General features: G+C 43.8%; 1 protein-coding gene across 3 annotated transcripts in view; it reads right to left on the bottom strand.

Annotated features, from left to right (window-relative positions):
* LOC116382077 (histone-lysine N-methyltransferase PRDM16-like) overlaps window positions 1–24,406 on the bottom strand; it is a 148,250-nt gene that overhangs the window by 97,918 nt on the left and 25,926 nt on the right. Inside the window, exon 1 of one of the 3 annotated variants that reach the window (XM_031844771.1) lies at window positions 8,756–9,961. The exons of the other annotated variants lie outside the window; for them this stretch is intronic. Within the exon in view, the coding sequence (XP_031700631.1) occupies window positions 8,756–8,768 (13 nt within the window). The 5' untranslated portion in view covers window positions 8,769–9,961. Of the gene's footprint in view, window positions 1–8,755; window positions 9,962–24,406 lie in introns of those variants that run through there. 3 annotated transcript variants of the gene reach the window in all.

Raw genomic sequence — 24,406 nt, 5'->3', positions numbered from 1 at the left:
CTCGCAAACATGGGAAACATTTGTGGGACAGTGGGAACAGGGTGTATAAATACGGTGAAACTAATTGGTAAAGAAAAATTGCCCTTACAAACATTAATGCTATATAATGAGAACTGATGCAGTCCCACATAATGGGACCGAAGTCTATTTAGGAAGAAACTATTTGCACTGCTCCTCGGTGTCTCTTTCTTTTTCTCTCTTCATCTGGGTGTGTGTACATGTGTGTATGCATGTGTGTGTATGTGTCCCTACACCCACTTCTGGTGCAGCTTCATTTAGCAAGCCACTCGGGAGGCCAGACAGCGAGCTAGGGGAGCACCAAGGCAGACAGCGTGCAGAACAAACCCATCCATTCTTATTAACCAGGGAGGAGAAAGGTTAGCTTGTGGGACTTTTCATGTGCAGTCCAGTGTGCATATGTGTAATGGAGACATCTTTTGTTTTAGTGTTAGTCTTAGGTCTTAAATGTGGGAATTTTGATTCAATAAAATACATGACATCCAGCTGAGTTTTGTACTGTATGTCTTGTCCAGATTTAAAACAATTACAAATAAATATCTATGTTGTTGCATATCTAATGTGTGCTATATCAAAAATGAGGCAACGTGAAGCAGAGAGAATGCTTGATGTAGGTACGAACAAGGTTCATACTTTTTAGTATTTCATTTAACTGGAAAATAAACCACACATTCTGGCAATTCATGATCCTGTAACAACTACAAACATATCCCTGCAATATTTGTGGGGTCCAATAATTCTATTACATTTTCTGCATTTTTTCCGCAAAAGACAGTGACAATTTTACCAATTTTAAGATTCACTTTTACGAGCCAGACTATTGACTATTGAGTCAAAGCTTTCTAAAACTCCATTAAACTCTCACAGGAACAAACAAAGTCCTTTCAAAAGCCAATCAATAGATCTCAAAATAACCCAAATTAGAATCAATTTTAGTGTAATATTTTCAGAAAAATCACAAATTGGAAATTATAAAAAAAGTGTGACATTGTGGAAGACCTGATTAAATATTTAATTAAACAGAGTACCCTATGTTGATTTTCTATCAAGCTTTAGTGATGCAAAATCCTTCACTGCCCATGTGTGTTATGTGCAAAAACCTGAGTGGCACGTGACTGCATGTGTGGTTGCACACGTGGGTGTGTGTGCGCTACATCCTGGCCTTTTCTGGTTACTGTACAGTAGCTGTGAGGTTGTAGCGGTGGGTAAGCGGAGGTGTTGGGAGGGGGTGATGATATTCACCTCTGCCACTGGAAGCCCCCTTCACCCATACATCAGTCTATTACTCTCCAGCCTCGCTTTGCTCCGCTCCTCTCTTCTTCTCGCCCACTCCCTCCAGTCATTAGCCAGTGAATTAACGACAATCTAGCGTGCTATTAATCACCCTGACAAAAGTGTTAGCATTGCCTGGCTAGGCCGACACGAGACTGTGTAGGAGGAGGAGGAAAAGGGTGAGAGAGAAGGAGAGCGAGGTGGGTCATGGGAGACTAGAGAGTCTGTGTGGTGCTGAGAAGAGAAGTGAGAAAGGATGGAAAGGTAGGGGATGAGGAGATGAGATAAAGAGAAGGGAATACTACAGAGGAGAGGATGTGAGCATGCACAAGGAGAGACAGGGAATATGACTGTGTGCATGAAAGTGCTTGATTTGGGATTTTTGTACCATAATGGAACAGTTAAATATAGTTAGAGAAAGCAAAGTGTACTCAAGGTGAACAGAAATAATAAAGTGGACCAGCAGTGGTTTTTGTGGAGTTCAATGGGCAGAACTGCTGCAATTTGAAGTCCCATGCCCAAAATAATACAACCTATTTCTGAGCATACCATTCAGCACACAATTACATTTATTGTTAGTTCAGTGTAAAAACTTGAGCTGAATTACTTCCAGTTAAATAATACAAATGTGGTTTTGTCTTTTAAATGTTAGATTATTGGCCTTTTCCTAAAGAAGGATGTAGTATACTCTTATCATCTGGCATAAAATAACAAAAAATGTGCAGAGAGGAAGAACAAAAGTCATGGGATCTACACAAAATAATTGTAGTGTTACTCCACAACTATCAGAGACAAAACAACAAACAAATATGTTTGCCGTCGACCTAAACTCTTATAACTGCTGAGAGCATGACTTTGCCTTCCATAAACCTATCTCTGACTCCCCCCAGCTCTCGCTCAGTCTCCCTCCCTCCCTCCCTTCCAGAGTCAGACCACCTGCTGGGAGGCCTGAGTGGACGTCAGGTGGGTCGCGGCCGTCACACGGTCCCATGTCATCAGGCTGTCACAGTGAATGGAGCTGACATGGGAGATATGCTAATCCACTTAGCTTCAAACTCAGCCAGGAGGCCGGTACGCAGACCTGTCTCAGCCACGCAACGAGCAGAACACACACCAGAACACACACACATCTGAGGCAGACAGATTAAGCCATGTAACACTGAACTTCCATTTTATATTATCTATATTAGATTAGATTAAATTAAGTTTAAATGATCTCTGTGGGGATATTAACGTAGTGCTCAATAGGATATATATTATATGAGAACAATAGGCTGTACAAGGGGTGGACACATTAACAAAAGCACCAATGTTCAGGTTTTGTTAAGATTATATCAGAGGGAAGTTGATTCTGCTCTGTGGTAATGTCTTTGAAGCAATCAAATAATGCTGAAATGATTAAGATAAATAACAGAACATTTCAGAGACTTTTCAAAAAGAATCAGCTAATTGCTTAAATGATTCATCAAGCAAACATTTGACATATTCTCTGGTTAAAGTGAGGTGTGAGATGTGAGGATGCTTTTCTCAGTTAGTACTGTTAGTATTCTAAACTGATTTTTTTTGGAATATCATTGAAACAAAAACAATTTAAAAGGATAAATTCCTTTTAGTACATTTCAAAGACTAAACATTTCATCTGAAAAGGTTCATTGTCAATTCCTCATAATTGCAACTCTTAGTGTGTGAGTCCAATGACAGTATTTAGAGAATCAATATATTTATCAAGCAACAACGCAAAAACATTACTTTATTACAGCTTATCAAATGCAAGGATGGGCCTTATTCCCAGACAAAAAGATTCATCTGAAATTGATATCCGAAAAAAACAGAGTAATTGAAAATTACAAATTTATTACGATGTTTAAAAACAATTGTTCATTGCAGCCCTTCAATCACCAGCACAAACTCTCTCTGACTCAGTCTCAACAAATGCAGTAATATCATAGGCTTACCTAAGGCAGTGTCTTTTGTAATTGCAGGTGCTATTATGCTCACTCCATGTAAATGAGAACCCAACCAAGTACGGGTCCTTTAGACATGTCAATTGACAGCTCTGACATTTTTGGCATAAAAGTGACAAAAATAAGAAAGGTCGATTAAAACATGAACGAGATGAGTTAAAAAGCAGAAGGTGGAGAACTACAACAATTCAACCCTGCACCGAAGTGATCAAAGTCAGCCAGCGAGCAGCTAGGTGTCACAGTTCAAAACTATTGCGCCACTCAGCCAGATGATATCTCAAACCAATCCATCGTATTTCCCGACCATGACTTCCCCTATTAGGAGCTGTGGCGGTGCTATTACTAATCTGTTCACTATCCCACAGAAACGGGAAGGAAGAGAGGGAAACAGATGGGAAGGCCGGAGAATGGCGAGCAAGGGACACAATGCTTACTGCTCCCTTCCTCCTCCTCCTCCTCATCCCCTCAATCTCAGGCTCCTCTACTCTGCTTGCTCTCCAGCCGTCCGCAGCGCGAGAGAGAACGGAGGCTCACAATCAGTCTGACAATGCTGTATACAAGTGGTGGTGAACAATGGAGGCCAACCACAAAGAATTCTGGGAACATGGGCACAGCCTTCTTCTCCTTCGGGTGGCTCCTGCATGCCGGACCCATCGATACACATCGGCCTGCTGAGACTGAGCGGTGCCAGAGAGAGCGAGAGAGAGAGAATATAGAGAGAGTGAGAGTGAGAGAGAGAGGGAGAGAGAGAATATAGAGATATGACGCAGCTATATGAGAGCTGCACAATAAATGTTTGTGGGTGAAAAGAACAATAATCACACACACACACAGGCTCAGTGTCAAATCTTCCCATAATTAGGTCACTTAATTTACAAACAACACGGTGTATGTGTGTGTGTGTGTGTGTGTGTGTGTGTGTGTGTGTGTGTGTGTTTGGTTGAGTGGGCGGTTGGTTGGACTAGCTGCAAAGCCTGCAACAATAAGTGAAAAATGATTTCTTACTGGATAAAAGGTGTTGAAACAAGAACAGGAGAGAGTAAAAGAAAGACAGAAAGATGATGGGATTTGGAAGAGTGAATGACAGACAAACAGAGAGAGAGAGAGAGAGAGAGAGAGGCAATTTCATCCCTCTCCTCTTTAAGTGTGCAGGGTGTGGGGTGAACGCGGTCCATTTGGAAATAATTGGCTGGTAATTAGGCGGGGTCGACAGGTCGATTTGGGAACAAATGGCTGTCTTTAGCTCAGGTGGCCCTCCACATGAGATAATGGGACCTTTCCTTCCCTCCCACCCCCCTCTCCTCTCCTCTCTTCTCCTCTCCTCTCCTCGACTTCCATATCTTCTGGTGTATGTGGAAAAAAAAAACATTCCCTGACGCACATAATCACCCCAAAACACAACGATTTCACCTATTAAAAGTGTTTTTTCATGTTTGGTATTTTTGGCATATATTGACAAAATGTTTCTAAAGGTGCAAAACAGCATTTAAAACGTTACACATATGAGAATAGTTGTGTTTCTTCATTTTCCGCTGAAACCACGGTGTAAGCGACTGCTGTCCTCTATCCCACTCCAGTAATATGTTGAGACTTACAGTACAAGCCCCCCACAAAGTTAGGTACATAGTTCTTGAGGGCAAAAAGTGTGAATGCACACATTCAAATATATTCAGACATGAAAGGAAATACAGAAATACAATAGATCCAGCACGTAAACAGTGTTTGTGTGTGTGTGTGTGTGTGTGTGTGTATGTTGGCTAGTGCAAGCCCCCCAAGTAGGGGCTCTCTTTCTTTCTGTTTCTCTCTGTGTCTCTCTCTCCTGTCCTCCTATTCAGCAGCGCCGGGGTCTTGTTTGGCTTCCTGCTGTTTGTGTCCAGACAGGGCCTTGATTTGAATACTGATTCCCCATTGATAGGCCCGCACTTCCGATCTAATTAACTTGTTTTGTCTTGGGCTAAATGGAAACGTCCGAGGGAGGGTGAGAGAAAGAAGGAGAGAGAAAAGAGGAGCGACACCAAACAATGTCACTGATCTTTGCAGGAGACGCGCCGTAAATAACAACAAGTAAATACAAACAGGACGGAGGTTAAGGAAGGACATGCTCTCCACTCATTGTGTGCACATCAAAAGGAATCGCTACTGCTTAAAGGATACACATTTATCTTGAAAAACAAAGGGGATATGATTTGAATTCAAAGCATCACTGAAAGTAAGCACGCAGAATAAAGGCGGGGGGGGGTTTGCAGTCAGAATGTTGGTGCACATTCACTGAGCGGAGTGGTGACTGGAGCGATAGGAACGGACTGCTTACTCCTGAGCTCTTCCAAAATGTGATTAAAAATAGTAATTGTCAACAGCCTCTTGAGGTGTTAAGGCTGAGTTGCAACTGCGTGGCCATTTTTGACACATTTCCCCGTACGGTTGACAAAGGGTTCAGGGAGGGTTTACTTTTAGGACCAACTTACTCCCCACAGATGTTTACATGATACATGCAAGAGAGACTTTTCATTTATGTCCAACTGTCAAGTTTATAGTAATTTGATGCTATCATTTAAAGTCTATATCACACATAATACCGCTACATCGTGAGCTGCAGATGAGAACGAGCCAAACGAGTGTGCATGTTGTTTCCCGGCTGTGTATTGTCCTCTGGTCCCCTGTGTGCGTCCATTTGTGTTTAGCGTATGTGTGGCCCTTGTCGCTGTTTAGCCTCAACTCCGTCATAGAGGGAAACGTAGAGCAAACAGGGCGCCAGAGGACAACAAGACACACAGTGAGGAGGAGAGGGGAGGCAGACAGTGACATCAGTATCCACAGAGAAAGATGACAACAACGAGAGAGGCTACTGACAAGAAAAGGCAGGAAGGCGGAGGGGTGGTGGTGGGGGGGTTAGATAATGGCTTATGACCCAAAATAAACTGCATAAACAAAAGAAAGAGAGGCTGAGATGGGCTAAAGGAAGAGGAGAGGGGGAGACGGAGGGAGGATCAAAAGGGGATGTCCGCCGCTGATACCGCACGTCAGATAATGTGTGGCGCAATTAGCGCGCTGTGACGATTCCCATTAGGGCTAATCAAATATTTATACTGCCCTCTGAGCATGTCACAATGCAGCCCTGGCCCTTCATATCAATGTGACAAATGCCTAATGAAAGAGCGGGTGGATGGACAGTGAGAGGAGGTGGAGAGACAGACAGATAGAAAGGGAGAGAGAGAGAAAGAAGGGAGGTGGAGAGGTGTTTGAATCAGAGTTTGCTCTGTCTCCCTTTTCCACATTTGGTTTGCAAATGGTTAGCCCTCTGTCATCAATTACAAGGCTGGTCTGGTGGCAGTGAGCGGCTATGTGTGTGTGTGTGTGTGTGTCATGTTTGTATGTGTGTGTGTGATGAAACAAGGACGAGGCAGCGCTGATGCTACCTCACCTAGAGCCATTAATCAAACTGGGCCGGGTGCAGAACAAGTCCAAATTGGGCTCATCAGTCTGGGCATTAAGCAGGCATCAAGGTACAAGGACGGGGAGATGGGGTGGGGGAAGGAGAAGGATGGGGGATGAAAGACATTTAAATCTACACTATTTTACTTGTCTACTCCTCTGTAATGGTGTCATTCCTCTCAAAGGAATAATGCCCCTCGATGTTAATGATGATCTCTTACATCTTAGGATTTTTGAGTCTTGACTGAAAGAGCCTAATTGACTAACTTCACGCCTAGACACATTCAAAACAATAGTGGTCTGTGTACCACACTGTGGCAGAGGTCCTGCTGTTGTGTTCAAAAGAGGGGAAGTGGGATAACAAGTTCATTACTTTGAATGAATGAATGTTCAACCTCTGGATTAGTCATGTTTAAAATTATCTGTGACGATCCTACTCTGTGGTGTTATTCTACACCCACGCTCCAACCAACTGACAGACAATTTATCTTAACATTCATACAGGCTACTTTTCCTGTATTTCAAAATATTACACAAATCTTAATTTCGTTTTCACACCGAGTGATTTCCTTTGTGTTATTTTAAAGGTGGCCATACATTTTCTGCTTTCCGAGAGTGGAGAAAGAAGAGACACATTAACCATTGGCGGTCAGTGACACAATCAACGGAGGGTTAGGGGTAACAAGATGGGCGGGCCTCTGGAGGTGAGAGGTCAAGTCCTGGCCTGACAGACAGATGGAGGAGAGTGGTCAGGACTTGAAAGATGAGAAAGGAATGAAGGATGGATCTGGTTTGGTGCTGTGACAGTCTGGGATATGGATGACCCTGCACACCAATGTGACAGAGAAAGGTTCTCGCGTTAACAAGGAATATACCTTTTTTTTTTTTTTTCATTTAGTGGCGTTTTAGAGGGCTGTGAAAAGAGGAAAACAGCCAAATGAAACACTACATTTGTGGTGTTTTTTTTACTCAACAGATAGCATAGAAAAACACTCCTGCAGAACAGAGACCGATAGTATATTGATGGTGTATTTAAACACCAAATAACAGCATGCGGCACAGTTAACAATTGGCCAAAACACAGGTTACGATGCATGAACTATAAACGTATGTGGTAAAATAGTTGGGGGAACATTTTTGAAATGCCAAATAGTTCAGTGTGTTTTATCAAAAACAAAGATGAAGATTAAATAGTGAAGAATTAGGCTTTTGTTGCAAACTACAACTGTACAAACACAAAATTGATTGTCACAAATATCCTAAAATGACAAAAGGAGGCGCAAATATTTTGTCATAAGCTGTAAAACGATCATTAAAGAGAAATTCGACATAGAAAAATAATAATTTTTGTCATAATGAAAACATACATTTAAGGTTTTTAAATAAAATAAATTGCGCTGAGACATACAAAAAAAGCTGCTCTGCAACTCTCTAAACAAAATGTCTTCGGTATGAAGCAACTGGGCGAGTAAAGCCTGGTAAGCACTGAGATAGACCTCTCCTTCTAACCTACATAACTCAGGATAACAGAAAATGTCAGGATAAGATACTTCAGCCGGCTAATCTACGGCGCGAGCGATAACATTCAGTGTGTGAAACCATGACAGATGGGTATTGATCTTAGTTGTTGAAGGAGGGTAAAATAGATAACTAGACCACTTTATTGATATTGATCGAAGAGTCGAGGGGGTGGGGGGGGGGAATTACATCCCTAACCCTGACAAAACAACAACTTTGTTGAATTAGTGTGCAATGAATGTGGATTAGATTCAGCAGGAAGAAAATAAAAGATTAATGCTTCATGTAAGGGGCAGTTAGTAAGTAGTGCGTGAATGAAAGGAACTTCACATCCACACACAAACAGAGCAAATATTTGGTGTTATCCAAAGTCGAACACATTCAAACGTAAGATGGTCGCTCCTCTCGGCATACACCGCTTTGAGACAAAAACGACACCACGACGACACAACCTCAAATTCAAACCGGCACATGCACCGACCCCCTAATCTCACACAGCGCCCTGCTTCTAACAAACATCTCAGACACTCACACGTGTGGTCATAACTCACCAAAAGCTGACATATTATGTTGCGCGTCTTTTTAGCTTCTCGCTACGGCGTAGTCGGAACTAAAAGTTCCCCGCTACCATAAACACTAGTTACCAATTAACCTTGTGTGTGTGTGTGACAGAGATACTAGAAGAGCACAGGGGGTGTCTGGCAGGCCTATCTGCGGCACTGCGATGCGCTAACGTGAAAGAATGCCAGTGTCAATGTGACAGAGATACGGGAAGTGCAGGGGACCGATGGGCCGGGTGAAGGTCGATGTCGAGGTCAAGTCCTGAAGTGGTGAACACTCGCTTGGAACATGTTGAGAACCCTCATATTGTGATTTATTTGTTGATATTATCTAATCCTGAAACGGTGCAAATGTGACGTTTGAGACTTTCAGTCAAGTAGGTTTGTTCGGGCCATCTGACAGCTGTGAGAGCCGCACTTCGAGGTGAACTGCACTTTTTGGAAGTCTTTTCAACAACGTCTCCTGGATCCTTTCTTATTATCCTTCCTTTCTCCATCGCTGGAACACCACTCATTTTCTTCATCCATCTTCACCTCACTCAAGCATCTACTCCCTCCACCACAACATCTGCACCCACTTCCTGTCTTTCTTGGGGATGGCAGGAGACTGAGCTGTCAAACGTCAAGCCTCAAGTCACTCGAGAAATGTCCAGGTCAAAACTTGAGTCCCTGAAGACTAGAGTATCTTCTGACTTAAGCTCTTATGGCAAGTTTTAAGTCAGTCAAGACAAGAACAATTCAAGTCTTGAGTCGGTAGAAACATGACCAAAACTAAAAGAAAAATGTTTGACTTACAGTCCAAAACGTATGTATTAAATGTAAATTAAAGAGACAGCAGTAGATCCGCACATTTAAGAAGCTAGAATTAGAGAACATTTGACAATGTTGCTCCATAAATGACTTAAACTGTTGATTGAGTTATTGGCACTCACCTGTTTATATGCAACTGATCAACGATCTAACCAGGTCCCAACATGAGAACATTTTTACTTTTAAACTTAAATGGTCTCACAGCACTCAAGTTGAACTTCAGTCCGACTTGACCCAGAGTCTCGAGTCTCAGGTACAAGCTCTGTCGGGATGTAACCAGGAGGGGAGGCGAGGGGAGAGAGGGAAGGGTTGAATGGGTGCTTGGGTGGGTAAAGCCATGGGACACTGGAGCTGGAACAGACCAGCATACCTAATGAAGAGATGATACTGGCCAGGACGGGGTGATGTGGGGTGGGGGTCGAAGGAATGGGTGGCAGAGGGTGGGCACAGGGCGGGGTGGAGGGGTCATTAGCACTAAATCTGTTCCATATGACACACACTCACATGGCCTGTCTGGACTCTCTCTTTCTGTCTGTCTGACTGTCTCCCCACCTCTCTCTCTCCCCCCCCCCCCTCTGGGCTGACGATGAGGTAAAGGAGGTGGGGGTGAGGGAGGGGTGAGAGGTGGAGATTTGTGAGTCACAACGGGAGCTCTGTGATCACAGGGGCCAGGCCTTGTCGCACACCCGGGACTCTGGTGGCTCTCCTTATCACGTAGAGAGGGCTTTTCATCAAACACCCGTCTTCTTCCTCCTCCCTATCGCTCTCTGTCTCGGTAGCTTGACAAAAACAACACACTGCTGCTGAGGACACTCACTGTGTGTCCACAAAGCATCCAATATGACTGCACCAGTCTATGCACATACATGGGCAGAGACAAATTTCATAAACAAGGGATTCAGTAAAAGTGAGCTTAACACAGTAACATAGGTAGCGTACTGCGGGGGATAAATAGAGATCAGAACATCAATACTCTGTTGCTGCTTTTCTCTGAATTTGGCCGAGTTGTGCATTTGGTTTTTCAGATAGCAAATACTCACTTTAAACATATTCACAGAGGTGAAACTAATTGTTAATGATTAATTAATTGATTGATTTGGTTTGCTATCTCTATCACTCTCCCGCTAACGTCTATTACTTCATCAGTGTCGTTCTCTCTTCATCGCTATTTTGTGGAACATGGGTGAAAGGTGGGACCAGTCTGTAATCTGGCTGCTAATACCTGGCCTGATTGTTACGCAGCACCACACACACAGGCCTGGATCAGTCCCTCATCCTGCACACCACAGAGCTGATGTCTCTCCACCATCACACACACACGCACACACTAATCACACACTGCCCCATGCCTCTGCCTGTGAAACAAAAGCAGGCCTTGTCTGACCAGGTCCAGCACTTGTACAAGAGGCTTAGGGACATTTTTCTCATTTTTGACCAGCTAATATCTTGCAAAAGTTGTCTAATCTCTTTGCGTTTAAGTTGAGATTTGTGCGCCCCCACCTTCTCCACATGCCTAACACTTACCCCTGCTAGGCCCTGACGCATGGTGCTTAACCAGGCCATTTTAATTAGGTTGTGTGTGTGTGTGTGTGTGTGTGTGTGTGTGTGTGTGTGTTTGTGTGTGTGTGTGTGTGTGTGTGTGTATAGGTATGTGTGTGTGTGTTGTGTCAGCATCAGGGCCCCGTGGACTTACAAGCTGATATAATGAAACACAGCAGGTGACGAAAAGATCAGCACCACTTTGAAATCAACCAACTAAACTTGTAGCGACACTCAACAAATGTAAAAAGCCTCCAATATGGGTTTCCTTATATATTGCCTTCTAATACATCCTCTATATTAGCTGTCTACAATTTGCAAGGAAATATTGAACTATACTCACACTTAATATAATTACTAAATACTAAATTGTTGTTCATGTAATTAATATTAAACCTATTTTCTATTTAATTGATACAGTCAATTCTACCGCTGCTGTCCAGCATCTATGACATGTTCGGAGGAGGGATTCCTCCTCTGTTGCTCTTCTCGTGGTTTCTACCTCTTTGTTTTTTTTAGTTACACTGGTTAAGTGGAGTTTTTCCGGAATCAAGGATCTAAGTATGGAGGATTTCATTACCTACATATTGTAAACCCTTTGAAACAAATTTGCAATTTGTACAAATTAAACTGACTTGGCTTGACTTTAATTCTAACCATCTCTCAAAAAATGACCAATATTGCATGGAAGTATAACTGCATATATGCACAGTATTCACATAAATATGTAATATATGGAATGGAAACAATATATGTTTGTGAATCATCATTTTAACTAAAGCTGAAGAGGAGGAAAACCGTTGCACTGAATCCCGTTTATTCTCCTCTGCTGCTTACAGCATGAAAGGGACCATAGATACTAAAGGCAGATAATGCGCTGGGAGCTGCAGTGCAACTACAAACCAATTCTCTCAGTGAAAGGAATAAAGGCTACCAGGGTTACAGGAAGTACAACCAAGTTGGAGAGTGACAAAGAGACACAGAAAGGAAAGAGAAAGAGAAGAAGAAGAAGGGCCGCTTTTGAGAACTGAGAGACCGACGGGCTGTTTTCCGACAGTTTGCCATGCCAGCTCCGAGTGTGCTGACGGCTGGTGATTTCTAACAGGCTTTAAAGAGGGTCATTTTATGGGCTGTGCTTCTCTCAGTCTGTCTGCCTTACTATCTATCTTCCTCTATTTGTCACTCTTAATGCAATTCTGTCTGCTATGCTATCTCGCTGTATGTATGTGCACAAGATTGCGTATCTACATATATCTGTACCAGTGTTGAGACGAAGTGAGATAGAATACGGCGAGGATTGGGAAAAGGCATTCATATAAATGTTTCAAATGGAGGTTTTTTTTCTTCTGTGTGTGTGTGTGTGTGTGTGTGTGTGTGTGTGTGTGTGTGTGTATTGTGAGCCATTTTCTGGTATTGGGGCACTGCGCTCTACAACAGCAGCTGATTAGAAACAGTAGGTGAGCTTTGCTAACAATTCCCAGTGAATATGCGAAACGAGACGAAAATAGTGAGGACGGAGAATCACAGAAAAAAAAAAACTGGCATGGATGCATCGAGATCTCAGCCAGATGAAAATGAGACAAGCTCAGCGCTGTTTCTCTCTCTCTTGACTCCTCTAAGTGAGCTTTTGATACGAGGCCTTATATGGCATCATTTTACAAAACAACTTGGGCTCATACACACACACACACACACACACACACACACACGCGCGCACACACAAACATACGCTTATGCACAGATACAAGTCAGCGTACATTGCAGGAAAAACCATGTACAGGACCAGGTTGCCAAGGAAACACCCACATTTAAGGCCTTTTAGGTGATGAAATAATTGAGCCACATGACCTCGGCTACCCTGACCCTCACAGCATCGTGCAGTAACATAGATGGTAAAAGAGGGCAGCATCGGTATAGTATCAACACCTGAAATGGAAAACACCGACTCTCTCAAAGCTTTTACTAAACTTTCTGTAGCTCAACAGGAAACTCGATAAAGGTTTGACCTCCTCTGCCATAGAGCATTGTGTTTTAACTTTCCATACTTCACCACTTAACCACGCAGTGCGCTCAAGTATTACAGTACATTCACGATTCTTATATTTAATCAAACGCATATGGGTTGAGGCAGCGATTACTATACTTGCTGTCTTGTCTTTGCCAAAAATGACATATTCTCCTGTAATATTCCCAAAAAAGCGAGAAGATAGCTTATCTTGGTCCCTCCTTTCCAGGTCCTGCCAAGAGTCTAATCCAAAAGAAGTCAAACTGATTCCAGAACAGCACTTACACTCTCAAGAGCTTTACTTCCATCCGTATTACTAGAATGAAGCTGTAGCTGTCAGTCATTCTCCTCCTAAAACAGGTGCTGAAACACAGAAACTGAAATCAGGCAATAGGCTCTAAGACAAAATTGTGTTTGAGTGCTTATGTTCACGGACTCACGCTAACAACTTTATTACCGCTGCATGTCGCATGTCTCCTCTATGTTTCCCTGTAACAGAAATTAACTTTTTTCTGAGCTCATTCAAGTCAAACAGTCAGCGCCCTCTCTTCATAATAAAAATACAGCTTTTTTCCTCAGCTTGGGAAGTTGGCAGACTGCTCCAGTAGACATTCTCTTTCTGTTGCTTCATATTTTTGGAAGGGGGCAGCGTACCCTTGATTGGCTGCCGAAGAGATTCTAAATAAAAAGTGTTTGGGCTATTTCGGGGGCCAGATATGTTTTCAGCCCTCTTTAGCTCGATCAGACAGGTTTAAGGTCAACAACAAATGAAGGAGAGTTGGAGATAAAAGAGGAGGCTTGGTAAGGAATGAGCAATTCTTCAAATAAAGCCCTTTTTTTTGTATTTCAGCAAACACAGTGTGTGCATGTGCTCGTGTGCATCTGCATGTCTCAGCAGGGGCGCTCGTATATTCAGGGTTGCAGGCACTCTCGCCATCAGCTTTTCTGATTAGAGCCGTAATTAAAATCTGTGGTAATTGGTGTTGTGGCCAACACTGGCCACCCAGTTCATTAAGGACCTCTATTCTCCTGCTGCATTCCAATAAATGGTGAAAGAACGAGCGTTATTAATCTGCTACACCCGGGGGACAAGTCAAGTGTGAGGGAGAGAGGCTGAGAGAGAAACGGAGCCAAACAAGGAAGGAGGGAAAGAGAGCTCTCTCTCTATTGATCAAGTTGATCCCTACTTGGTCAATGTTTGAATGCAAAGGGTTTCACAGTGATGGATTAAATCAAACCGAAGAAAGATCAGAAGAGGTGAGAAGTTAATTCACTAAATGTATTAAAAGTTACATTGCAGAAAATGTGACGGGATCCATTGCAGAGAAAAGCAGCCAATTGAATTCTGAGCAAATATCGAATGCAAAGAACACAACTTTAAATCTTTTATAATCTTTTATATATATATAAGAACACTTTGAAGTAAAACTGGTCACATGGGCCAAATCATCAAATCTCTGCTGTTGATCTCATCTATGCCTCTCTCACACATAAACATTATCATCCCTCTCCTCTCTGACCCTCCACATAGTGTTCAAAAGCAATACGTTAAATCAAAATAGATTAAGTCCATTAGCATGAAAGCTACAGCTAACAGACAGATTTCCTACCTGGTTGTGGTCGTTTTAACTATGGGTGTGCGACCTAATTGGTTTCCAATATAAACACACCAGTAGCAACAGGACCTATAGGAGAAGTCGGTCTATTCTATTGACATACTGACCAAGCACCCTTTAATGTCTTTACAAACCTCCATCTGATTTAGCTAATAGCAATCAAGTGCCAAGTTACCGGCAGTCTCATTATCACCCATTTCCCCAAATCAAGATCCAAGAAACAATTGGTTTTCCACAATTACTTTACAATACAATTACTTTTCACGGTTTAGCTGAGAGCTACAACATGCTGCGCTGATATTGACATTGTTTCTCTGCCGGTTGTCAGCCACATCTTTCTCATTCTGATGAGTGTCTCGTAGGTGAGGTGGGGTCTCTCTCTCTCTACACATCTTTTCTCTCTTGACGTCTACCTCACTGCCCTGCCTTCCGTGCCTTACAGTGTTTTCTATACAGTTATATCATAATGCACCACCACTGCACCATTATGAGCGTCGCTGCTAAAAATGTCACATGATCATTAACATCCTCCGCTCTCATGTTTCACCGAGTGCGATGCTTATAGTCTCTCACAGACACAGAGAGCAGCAGAGGAGAGATAGGTGAAGTGGAGTTAACGTTTTCTGGTACCGATGCAAAAAAAAGGCTCGGTAGTTAACGACACGCGAACGTGCTGACAGATTTGTGTTTTTCTGTGTTTTTTAGCTGAGCTAGGGTTAAAACAGATCGATGAAGCTGTTTTGGCCTCCTTGTTCTCTGTGAAGTTTGCGAGATGAAGTGATGTAATGTAGCCTGGTGCATTTTATGTGAGAGTGAGCACTGCGCCGGACTCCATTTAAAAAAGATATCTATACTCTTTTAAATGCATCATTGCTCGTCAGTAACCAGTCATATAGTATCTTCGGAGGCAACTTGGCCTTGTGTGCTCGAATTAATTTGGCATGCAGTTGACACACGAGTCATAATTCTGTGAAATTGAAAATGAAAACTCCTGGCATTTGCTCCTGGTGTTCTTCACCACTGTCTCGGTAGAAGGAAATAACAGGAGTGACGTATCTTCTATTTAAAGAAGTGTTGTGTGATGGATCTAACTAAACCAATGCGAGAAGTTGTTCATGCGGATTTTGAAAAATGACTGATACATATTTTTGAAAGTGATAAATACATTTTAAAGTGTTAAATTTAGGAAAGGAATTTGGTGTGGTGGACTATCCGCCGCCCAAAAAGAGTCAACCTACGGGGAAAGACTGGATCAGATCAACAACGTATAGCAAATGCACCAGCTGAAGGGCCACCTGAAAGGCTTGGTCTTTCACTCCTCAATGCCAATATTCACAGGGGCAAGCATTAAGACCTTGTTTTCGACACCAATTTCCTGCCCTCCTAACTAACTCTCGGGGGAACAATGTGTTTTTTCATACCTGTTTTGGGAACGTGACACATCCGCACAGCAACATCACTGTAAGAAATCTGAGGGGAGAGTCTCATCACCCTTGCGTGACAAAAATGTTGCTTTTACTGATTAGTTCACCGGGTGCATGTAAAGGTGAAGTGTACATTAAATAACTCCCTTGTAAAACGCTCCCTTTGTCAGTAAATAGTCTAGACTGTGCCCCCTGTTCCCCTCTGGAGCTCACCAGCTAAGATGTTGACACAATGAATCCCTCGCAATAACACTTTTGTTTTTGCGCCCTCTCTGGTCGTGTTTACATTCAGCGAGCTCACAGACCAGGAAGCTGTTCAGTGTCCAATGGCCAAAGGTTCTGAATGTGCGTGCTGTGGAGGTGGGAGGAGAAGAGGGAGGAGACTCCGGAGGAGGGCCCTGGTACTTTCACACTTTTTTTTTTTTTTTTTTTGACATCATGGAGGGCAGAGCGACAGGTAAAGAGGAGAGCAAGAGCCAACAAACAGGAGGGAGCACAGGGGAGGAGCTTCGGACTTTGTCAGGTGACCGACATTTTGACGCGGTCGCGGAAACTCGGGTTTCACCCACCCGTCCCAAGGTCAGACGTTGCTTTTCATGCAGCCTGGCCGGGAACAAACACCTGGCACGCTCCAGAGACAGGCCACTAGCCATGCACAGCGTTCGTTAGTCATTACTGGCCCGACGGCATGGCCGAGCCATTCTCATGTAAATATCCACACCGGTTGACATTTTGCATGGAAGCCTGTGATTAACGCTCTAAGCCAAGTAAAATGGTTGTTCAGTATGCGCAATGTATTGAAAGTGACACAATTAATTATTAAAAGCAAAGAGAAACTAGTTGACTGTATGGTTGTGTCTATGACGTGTTTTGAGGAGTATGCAGCTGGGCTACAGCTCCATCATGTTTGAATCAAAAGTAAGCCAGAGCCCTTCCTCATACACTAAGCAAACACAAGCCAGCATTCCTCTGTGTCTGCCATTTTAGCTCCAGTCAAACCCCCACGCCGATGCGAGGGCATTAAAGCATTAGTGGCTAATGTTTTTAAAAGTGTACGGTATCTTGGAGGGATTCGGGAGGTGGGCGCCGTGTGCGTGTGTGTAATGGTGGATGAGATGGGTCCTCACATGGCAACCATTACACACACAGCCCCTCTAATCGCTGCCGACCTGCCTCCCCGCCTGCAGCCATCCCACCTCTGACTGGTGTGTGTGTGTGTGTGTGTGTGTGTGTGTGTGTGTCTGTGTCAGGGGGCATCCCAGGTTCAGGAGGGCAGAATGTTCACATAGATGCATATTTTGCCACATTAACACACCCTTTAACACACACACACACACACACACACACACACACACACACATAAGAGGTTTGAACATTTTTGACAAAACATTTTCCTCTAATAGATGAATAAGTAATAACATACATAAGTAAACACAACACTCCTCCTTCACATCTTTCTCCACTCCAGTCCATGAAGTACTGCCTCCGTTCAACTGATTTGTTGCTTGTGTCGATGAAAGGTGGCTGCAAGCAACTTTGGCAGACAGAGAAGGGAGGAAGGAAGAGATGGACAGAGGGAGAGAGAGATTCAAGAGGAAGGAGGGAGAAATAATGAGAGATATGTGGGAGAGTTGTAAAGACTGAAAGGCTGTAACAGAAAACACTTGATCTGATAAATGAATGGATGATTTAGAATAGCTTTATTGTCTCCTTAGAGAAATCTGTTGAGAATAGTTGAGTAAAAATAAAGACTTTTAATAAATGTATTATTGTTTTTATTGGGGTTCGATACAGAACCTTGTGGATGGATGGATAGAGGATTGGTTGTCTGACTGAGGAAGCACTAAAGTGGCTGTATACTAGGACTCTCGAGTGTGTACGAGACTGAAACAGAAACAGATATGAAGCCAGGCGGAAAGAAGCAAGAACAATGTCTTTGTGTGTATATACACGGCGGTGCGCATAGTTGTGTGAATAGGGAAATATCTAAATATTATGGAAGATTTTGTTGTATGTTTACGTCTTGAATCTCTGTATATATGTGTGTGCGTGTGTGTGTGTGTCTGCGCGCACATGTGTGTCCCGGGCATCGGTGGGAAGACCATAAAAATTCATAAAGATGCATCACGTGTGGAGCCTACACCTACTCGTCTCCATGAAGACATGCACACACAATAACGCACAACACACATACATACACCGCCTCAGGTGAGCGTGTGTGTGATCTGGAGGGGGATAAGTTTGTGGGGAGACCACACAGGAGACAGCTTTCAACTGAGTAAACACCACATCAAACACACACACACGCTCTCTCTCACAGACACACACACAGCACTGGATACAGTTTGCTTGCCTCCCTCCTGCGTAATTGAGAAAAGCTGCCGTCCATTAAAACTTGCTGACATCACTTAGACAGCTAAATATGAAGGGAGCTAACGAGCTAGTGGGGCCTTTGATTGAGCTTCCAAACAGGTTCAAATTTTATCATCAGCTACCCGCAGGACAGGACACAGGCCTGCTGCACACTCGCAATTGAGCATCTCAAACAAACAATTCCAGACACCAGCAGTGGAGGTAAATGTCTGCAGAGAGCAGAGCGGCGTTTCCCACCCTCTAGACTCGAAAACCCCCATCCATCACACTGTGCCCACTCTAAACAGCAGGCGGCATCACATATTCATCTTTTTGTGTGTTTGTGTAGGTTCACTGCAGCATCTGTGTGGACATGCTCATACTTTAGTCCGAATGTTTTATGTTCGCAGCCAACCAACATGAGAGAGGCCCGACTGCAGTCCTCAGTTCCTCCCCCACATCCCTCCATCTCTCACTCACTGCGTCGCCTTCACCTCAGATAAGGAGAAAGAAAGATGTAAGTTGGCTGGAGCCTGAACAAGCCTAATTAAGTCTGGTTAACTTAGCTCTGAGACTTCCATTACACGCATGCACACACACACACACACACACGCGAGAAGCACACGCTCATACACACACTCTCACCGTGGCTCTCTCCTCTCTCTATTAACACCTGCTTCTTTTCCAATTAGCCCTCCAAATAGAGACAAATGGGCCAGAGGGGTCTGATTAATTCACTTCTGTCAAGGACTCGGCTGCACAATGCCATCAGGGCGCTCATGCCGGCATGTGTGTGTCGGCACATGCACGCTCGCACACAGACGCAGGTTACACTGAGCACATAGCATCAAAAACACAGCGCTTTTATAATTGAAATGCGTAACCCAAAATTGGACAATAGTCTATGATCATATAAATGCGTTTGAACGTTGAACTAGATATTTCCTCTGTTTGGCATCCAGGAGTGAATAAAGAGAGGTGGGATGGGACTTTTCCTTCTTTTCATCCTCTTTCACAGATCACCGGTTTATCTCCACCACTCCTCTTCCGGGGACAAATTCCTCTCGTCTTTGCTCCAGCGAGTTTGTGAGTGTATACGTGCATCTGTGTACGTGTGTGTGTCTATACATGTGTATGTAAGCTGTGTGGATCCCATCATTAGTCTTGCTCTCCTGTCCTCCCCTGTTTGTTTAAGCAGAGCTCTGTGTTTGCTTGGAGCTGCATGTCCTCCAAAGAGACTGCGACAACGCAACCACTTCAAAACCTAACCTGTTGCCTTCACACACACACACACACACACAAGCAGGTAGCACATAGACAGGCCATGGCTTGTTAATCTGGGACTTTGACTTTTCAAGGCACCCATCTTATTGATAAACTCCCAGAGTTTTTGTCTATGAATAAGGTTTTAGCTACATATTTAAGGTTTCCAGATATTTGCTGCAGCTTCTTGTCAGCATTTGTTAAACTTGCACTAGACATTGCAATCAAACACAAATACTGTCGATATCCTAATACCTCCCCATCAGGATAACTTGGTATCAAAGCATAAAACTTTAATATCCCGAGCTACACCTTTAGACATTAAAGAGCTGAGTGGGTGGCAAAAAAAAGCATTGTTAGATGTTGAATTTCTAAAGTGTAGCAGTGAAAAAATATCTATCAAACCAGATCGCTGGATAGACGCGGTTTGAAACAGCAAAGGGAGATTTGATAAATAGTCCCGGAGGAGCATATGACAATCTCACCTTTGAACTATGAATGATGAAGACTGATCTTTCTATGAAGATTACCGCTGTTTGCTCAGTGGGTGGAGGCTTGCATTTCTCTCAAAGTGACAGAATGGTGCAATGCCTTCCACCTTTCAAAAAGACAGGTGCCTATTTGCATATTTTCCTTGCCTGCAATATGCTTACATCGACCTACAGATAGAAAGCAAACACCTGCTCTTAGAATTTGGAAACAAAAAAAAACAGCACTCCTGGAGGAAGTATAACCCTATCAAAAAAAACAACAACCTTTGGGTATGTTCTTTTGCCTTAACTTTATTAGTTCTTCTGACAGATGACAATTCAACCCCAGTCGTCAGTTCTCTTGAAATGGCATTAGCGCCCAGGTCTGCCGACCCCCAGCTTATCCAAGCACACAGCAACTCAAACACAATGCTAACATTGCTCCAAATCTCCGCACAATTGTACGGCCACACATTAGTTCAACACCAAATAAATAGCTGCTGCTTCAGTTCATAAACTCTGGGTTCAGAGGTCGAGCTATGTCAAGCAGGGCAGTGAATGAGACGCCATGGGATAAAAGAAAGACAGAGAAAGGGGTTTAGACGGGGAGGTGGGTGGGGGCGCATATAGAATACCCCGGCATCTCCTTTTCTCCGGTCCACCCGTTGAGTCTCAAATGCCACTCTACCGTTGGTCCTATTGTGCATTCGTCTCAAAGAGCCTGTCTTCAATTAGCCTGATAAGAGGAGAGAGGACAGGGGTGGGGCAAAATAAGGGGGGGGGGGGTTACCTGGGCAGGCACTAATCGCTTTGATGCCATTGGGCCTTTGGTTGCTTTCGTCTTTGTGGCCCCCTGCGTTGATGCTAAATCTGAGTGTGTGATTTATCTCGCGGCAGGGGCAAATGGCTGTTCTGGAGGCAGCCACCTGATCCACCTGGATCATGTCAGAGTCGACAGGCAAACAGATGCCTGAACGCCATGCGGCACATTTTAGGAGATGTTCATCAATGTGCACTGTCCATGTAAAAATAAAAAAACAAATAATTGAATACATAAAAAAAAAACAATAGAAGGTGTAGGGAGCAGAAAAATCTTGTGTCTCATTAAATCTTGCCTGTTGCACCTCTCTGATTGCTCCTCTCTATTCTGCATCCGTCATCAAGGCTCCCAGGAAAGCAGGGGCCTCCTTCTCCTCCTCCAACCCCTTCCTACTCTCCTTTTCTTTCCTTTTACAATCTGTTTGCTGAATGAAAGTTAATTTTAAGCATGTGATTTATCACGCCAGGGCGAACAGCCATTCATTCGGCCACCTTTGTTCAACAGAGTAGGTAGGTAGGTAGGCAGGATATAATCAGAGGAGAGGGATGTAGGGCATGTGAAGAGAAAGAAAGAGGGAGGCAAAGACAAGAAGATAAGAGGAGAAAAAGTGTACGAATGAAAGTTATCACCAGCGGTGTCTGCTGATTGCATTCGGCGGGGGATAGGGAATGGGAAGCCAATGAACCATCTAAACTCTGTGCTCCCGGATCCTACTGATGCAGGAAGAAAAGAAAATAGTTAAAAGAGAATAAGACAGGGAGAAGGCACCAGAATGACATGTTTTATGAGAGTTAATGAGGCAAGGTTTTTTTTTAGTTTGTTCTCAATGTTTTGCATTTATTACTTTAATGTGTTGTCTCAGAGCGAGGGCCCTGTGTAGACCTTTTCTACCGTTACTGTCATTCAGGGTTCACATGAATAATTGCGACTATTTCACCTTGCTCCTCTGCAGCTTTTTACTGCCTCCGGTCTTCACCTGTTGATGGAAAAAGCGGTGGTGAAAAATCCACCAACACTGTCTGCCAGTATCTTGTCAATGTGTTATCAGCATGAGGCCCCCGATTTGGCAAGGTCACCGGCTGTTACAGCTGTAAGCTCTCACACAGACACACCAACAGGCTCACAAGCACTCCTGTAGGCAAGCAAAGCCCCTGAGCCCAATCACCCTGCTCAACAAGTGCAACTCTCTGTATGAGTGTAAGAAATGTTTATTCACAACTTAAAAAAAAAGAAAGTAAACATTAACTTGTCTTACACATTATTGTGCATATATCAAATGCTCCTGGGAATAGTTTGCTTATAACACCAGTGCTTGCATCTGTTCCTCACACACACCCCACAGTCAGTCCGACTGTGCAGTCAATCCTCCGACTCTGCTAGTACAGAGCTAAAGCACAAAGAAAATGTTCTGTAATGCACACTAATAACGGAAAGCAATTAGCTTAGCTGTTTGTTAATACAGGTACGGAATGTGCTAATCCAGGGAGCGTGGGGGTCGGAGGGGAGTCCGTGTGTATGTGTGTGTTTTGGCCTTTATGTGTGTGTGTGTGTGTGTGTGTGTGTGTGTGTGTGTGTGTGTCAGAAGGCAGTGCAGGGATCTACAAGCATTATGTGCGTCCTGCCTAATCACTGTCATATGGAAGGGATTGAAGTGACCACTGCCACGCAATGAGCCGGACCACGCCACATCTGTTATCAACTAGGTCCCCCTTGTGTGTGTGTGTGTGTGTGTGTGTGTGTGTGGAGGAAACATTTGCATTACATTTAGCATTTAGCTGACAGCCTCTCATCTAGACTGAATGATAGCAAGAGAACAGGTAGAGGTTCAAGGACACTGACCGGGCTATTGATAGGCATGAGTATGACACGTTATCCTCCAGTTATGTGACCATTGCTGTAATCTGTTATGCTTGAAGTTATCCAAATGCCTCCCATTTTAAATATACTGCCAGAAAGCAGTTCTTAGTAGTTATTGTGCCTAAATGGCAGTGATGACAGACACCAGGAAGATCCCCTATTCAATAGAGACAGTTTGTCTTTCTGTCACTCACAGAGGGAGTGCAATATCGTTCAAGCTTCTGAAACGAGTCTGCTAGCTCGACGGGCCTAGCAGCCCATCTGTGAGTGCTTATCGTGATGGATCCAGCCTCCAAACCGCACATCTAGCTGCTCAACGGGGACAGAGACAGAGGGACGGAGAGATAACTGAGGTCACAAGAAATGAGACGGATGACGGAGGACAACCAAGCCCAAGGAAAAATCGGCTGGGCAAGGCTGAGGCCTGTACATTTTCATAGACCCCTGTCTAAATAAAGAACACATTATAAGACCCAGTATCAATCAAAAGCAAAAATGTGCAATCACATAACGGACTGCAGAGTGGGTGACATTTGGCGGATGGATGATTATTTTTTCAGATGTGAGCTGCTAGATGAGGATTTACAAAGCAAAGCGTGAATCTTGATGGTAATTTGATGCTTGAATCAATGGTAAAGCACTTATCTTCTAGTATTTAATGCCTCTGTTTAATTTAGTTTTTTTTAGAATTTCTTGTGTGTATTTCACAGAGGAAAAAGCAAAGATTAAAGACAGAAAATAGATCTCCCCCTCGTCATCCCTTAGATTCATCTCATGTCCCCCAGGTTGGGAACCACTACTCCCGGGGATCAATAGAGTATTTCTGATTCTGGCACCCTGTGCAGTGCAGCTCTGTTCTGCTCCGACAGCAGACAGGAAAAGCGAGAGCTACGAACGAGGAACAAGAAGCACTGGTGTTGTTGTGCAGACGTGTCCCCACAATGGCGGCTGTCACCTCTGACCCTGCACACCCAAACAATGTTGAGCAGTCCATTTGTCCCCGCAACACACCAACCGACAACCCAGGTCTCCACGTCCCTTTGGCCAACCCCATTTCCTCTACTGAAAACAAGCTATCCCCTCCCCTCCTACACCCACTACCACCCCCAGCATCCGGCAGAACATGAGGCCCAGCACCAGCCACCAAGCGGTCCTTTCTTTATTGTGCCTTCTTCCTGCTGTACTTTTCTCCTGAACCCCTGTTGTTGTCTCCCCTCTGCCTCCCCATCCCTCACCCCCACCAACTCCAGTTTCGTGCTAATTAATTTAATCCTGTAAGCAGGTGTAAGCCCCGTCATTAAGTGGAGCCAAGTCACAGTAAATGGGGGGTGAGGAGAAGGAGGGGTGCATTGTGAAAGCGAGGATAGAGTGGGCATAAAGAACAAATGGGGAAATTGGTGGCAAAGCGGAAAAATCCTGTTTTTTCATACAAGGGGCAACAGGAGGAGGATATGGGGGGGGGCAAGGGAGTCCAAAAGAGGGGAAA

The sequence above is a fragment of the Anarrhichthys ocellatus genome, unplaced genomic scaffold, assembly GCF_004355925.1.
Source record: "Anarrhichthys ocellatus isolate YVR2014 unplaced genomic scaffold, GSC_Weel_1.0 scaffold5, whole genome shotgun sequence".
In the NCBI taxonomy this organism is placed as follows: Eukaryota; Metazoa; Chordata; class Actinopteri; order Perciformes; family Anarhichadidae; genus Anarrhichthys; species Anarrhichthys ocellatus.
This window is presented reverse-complemented; position numbering and strand designations above follow the sequence as displayed.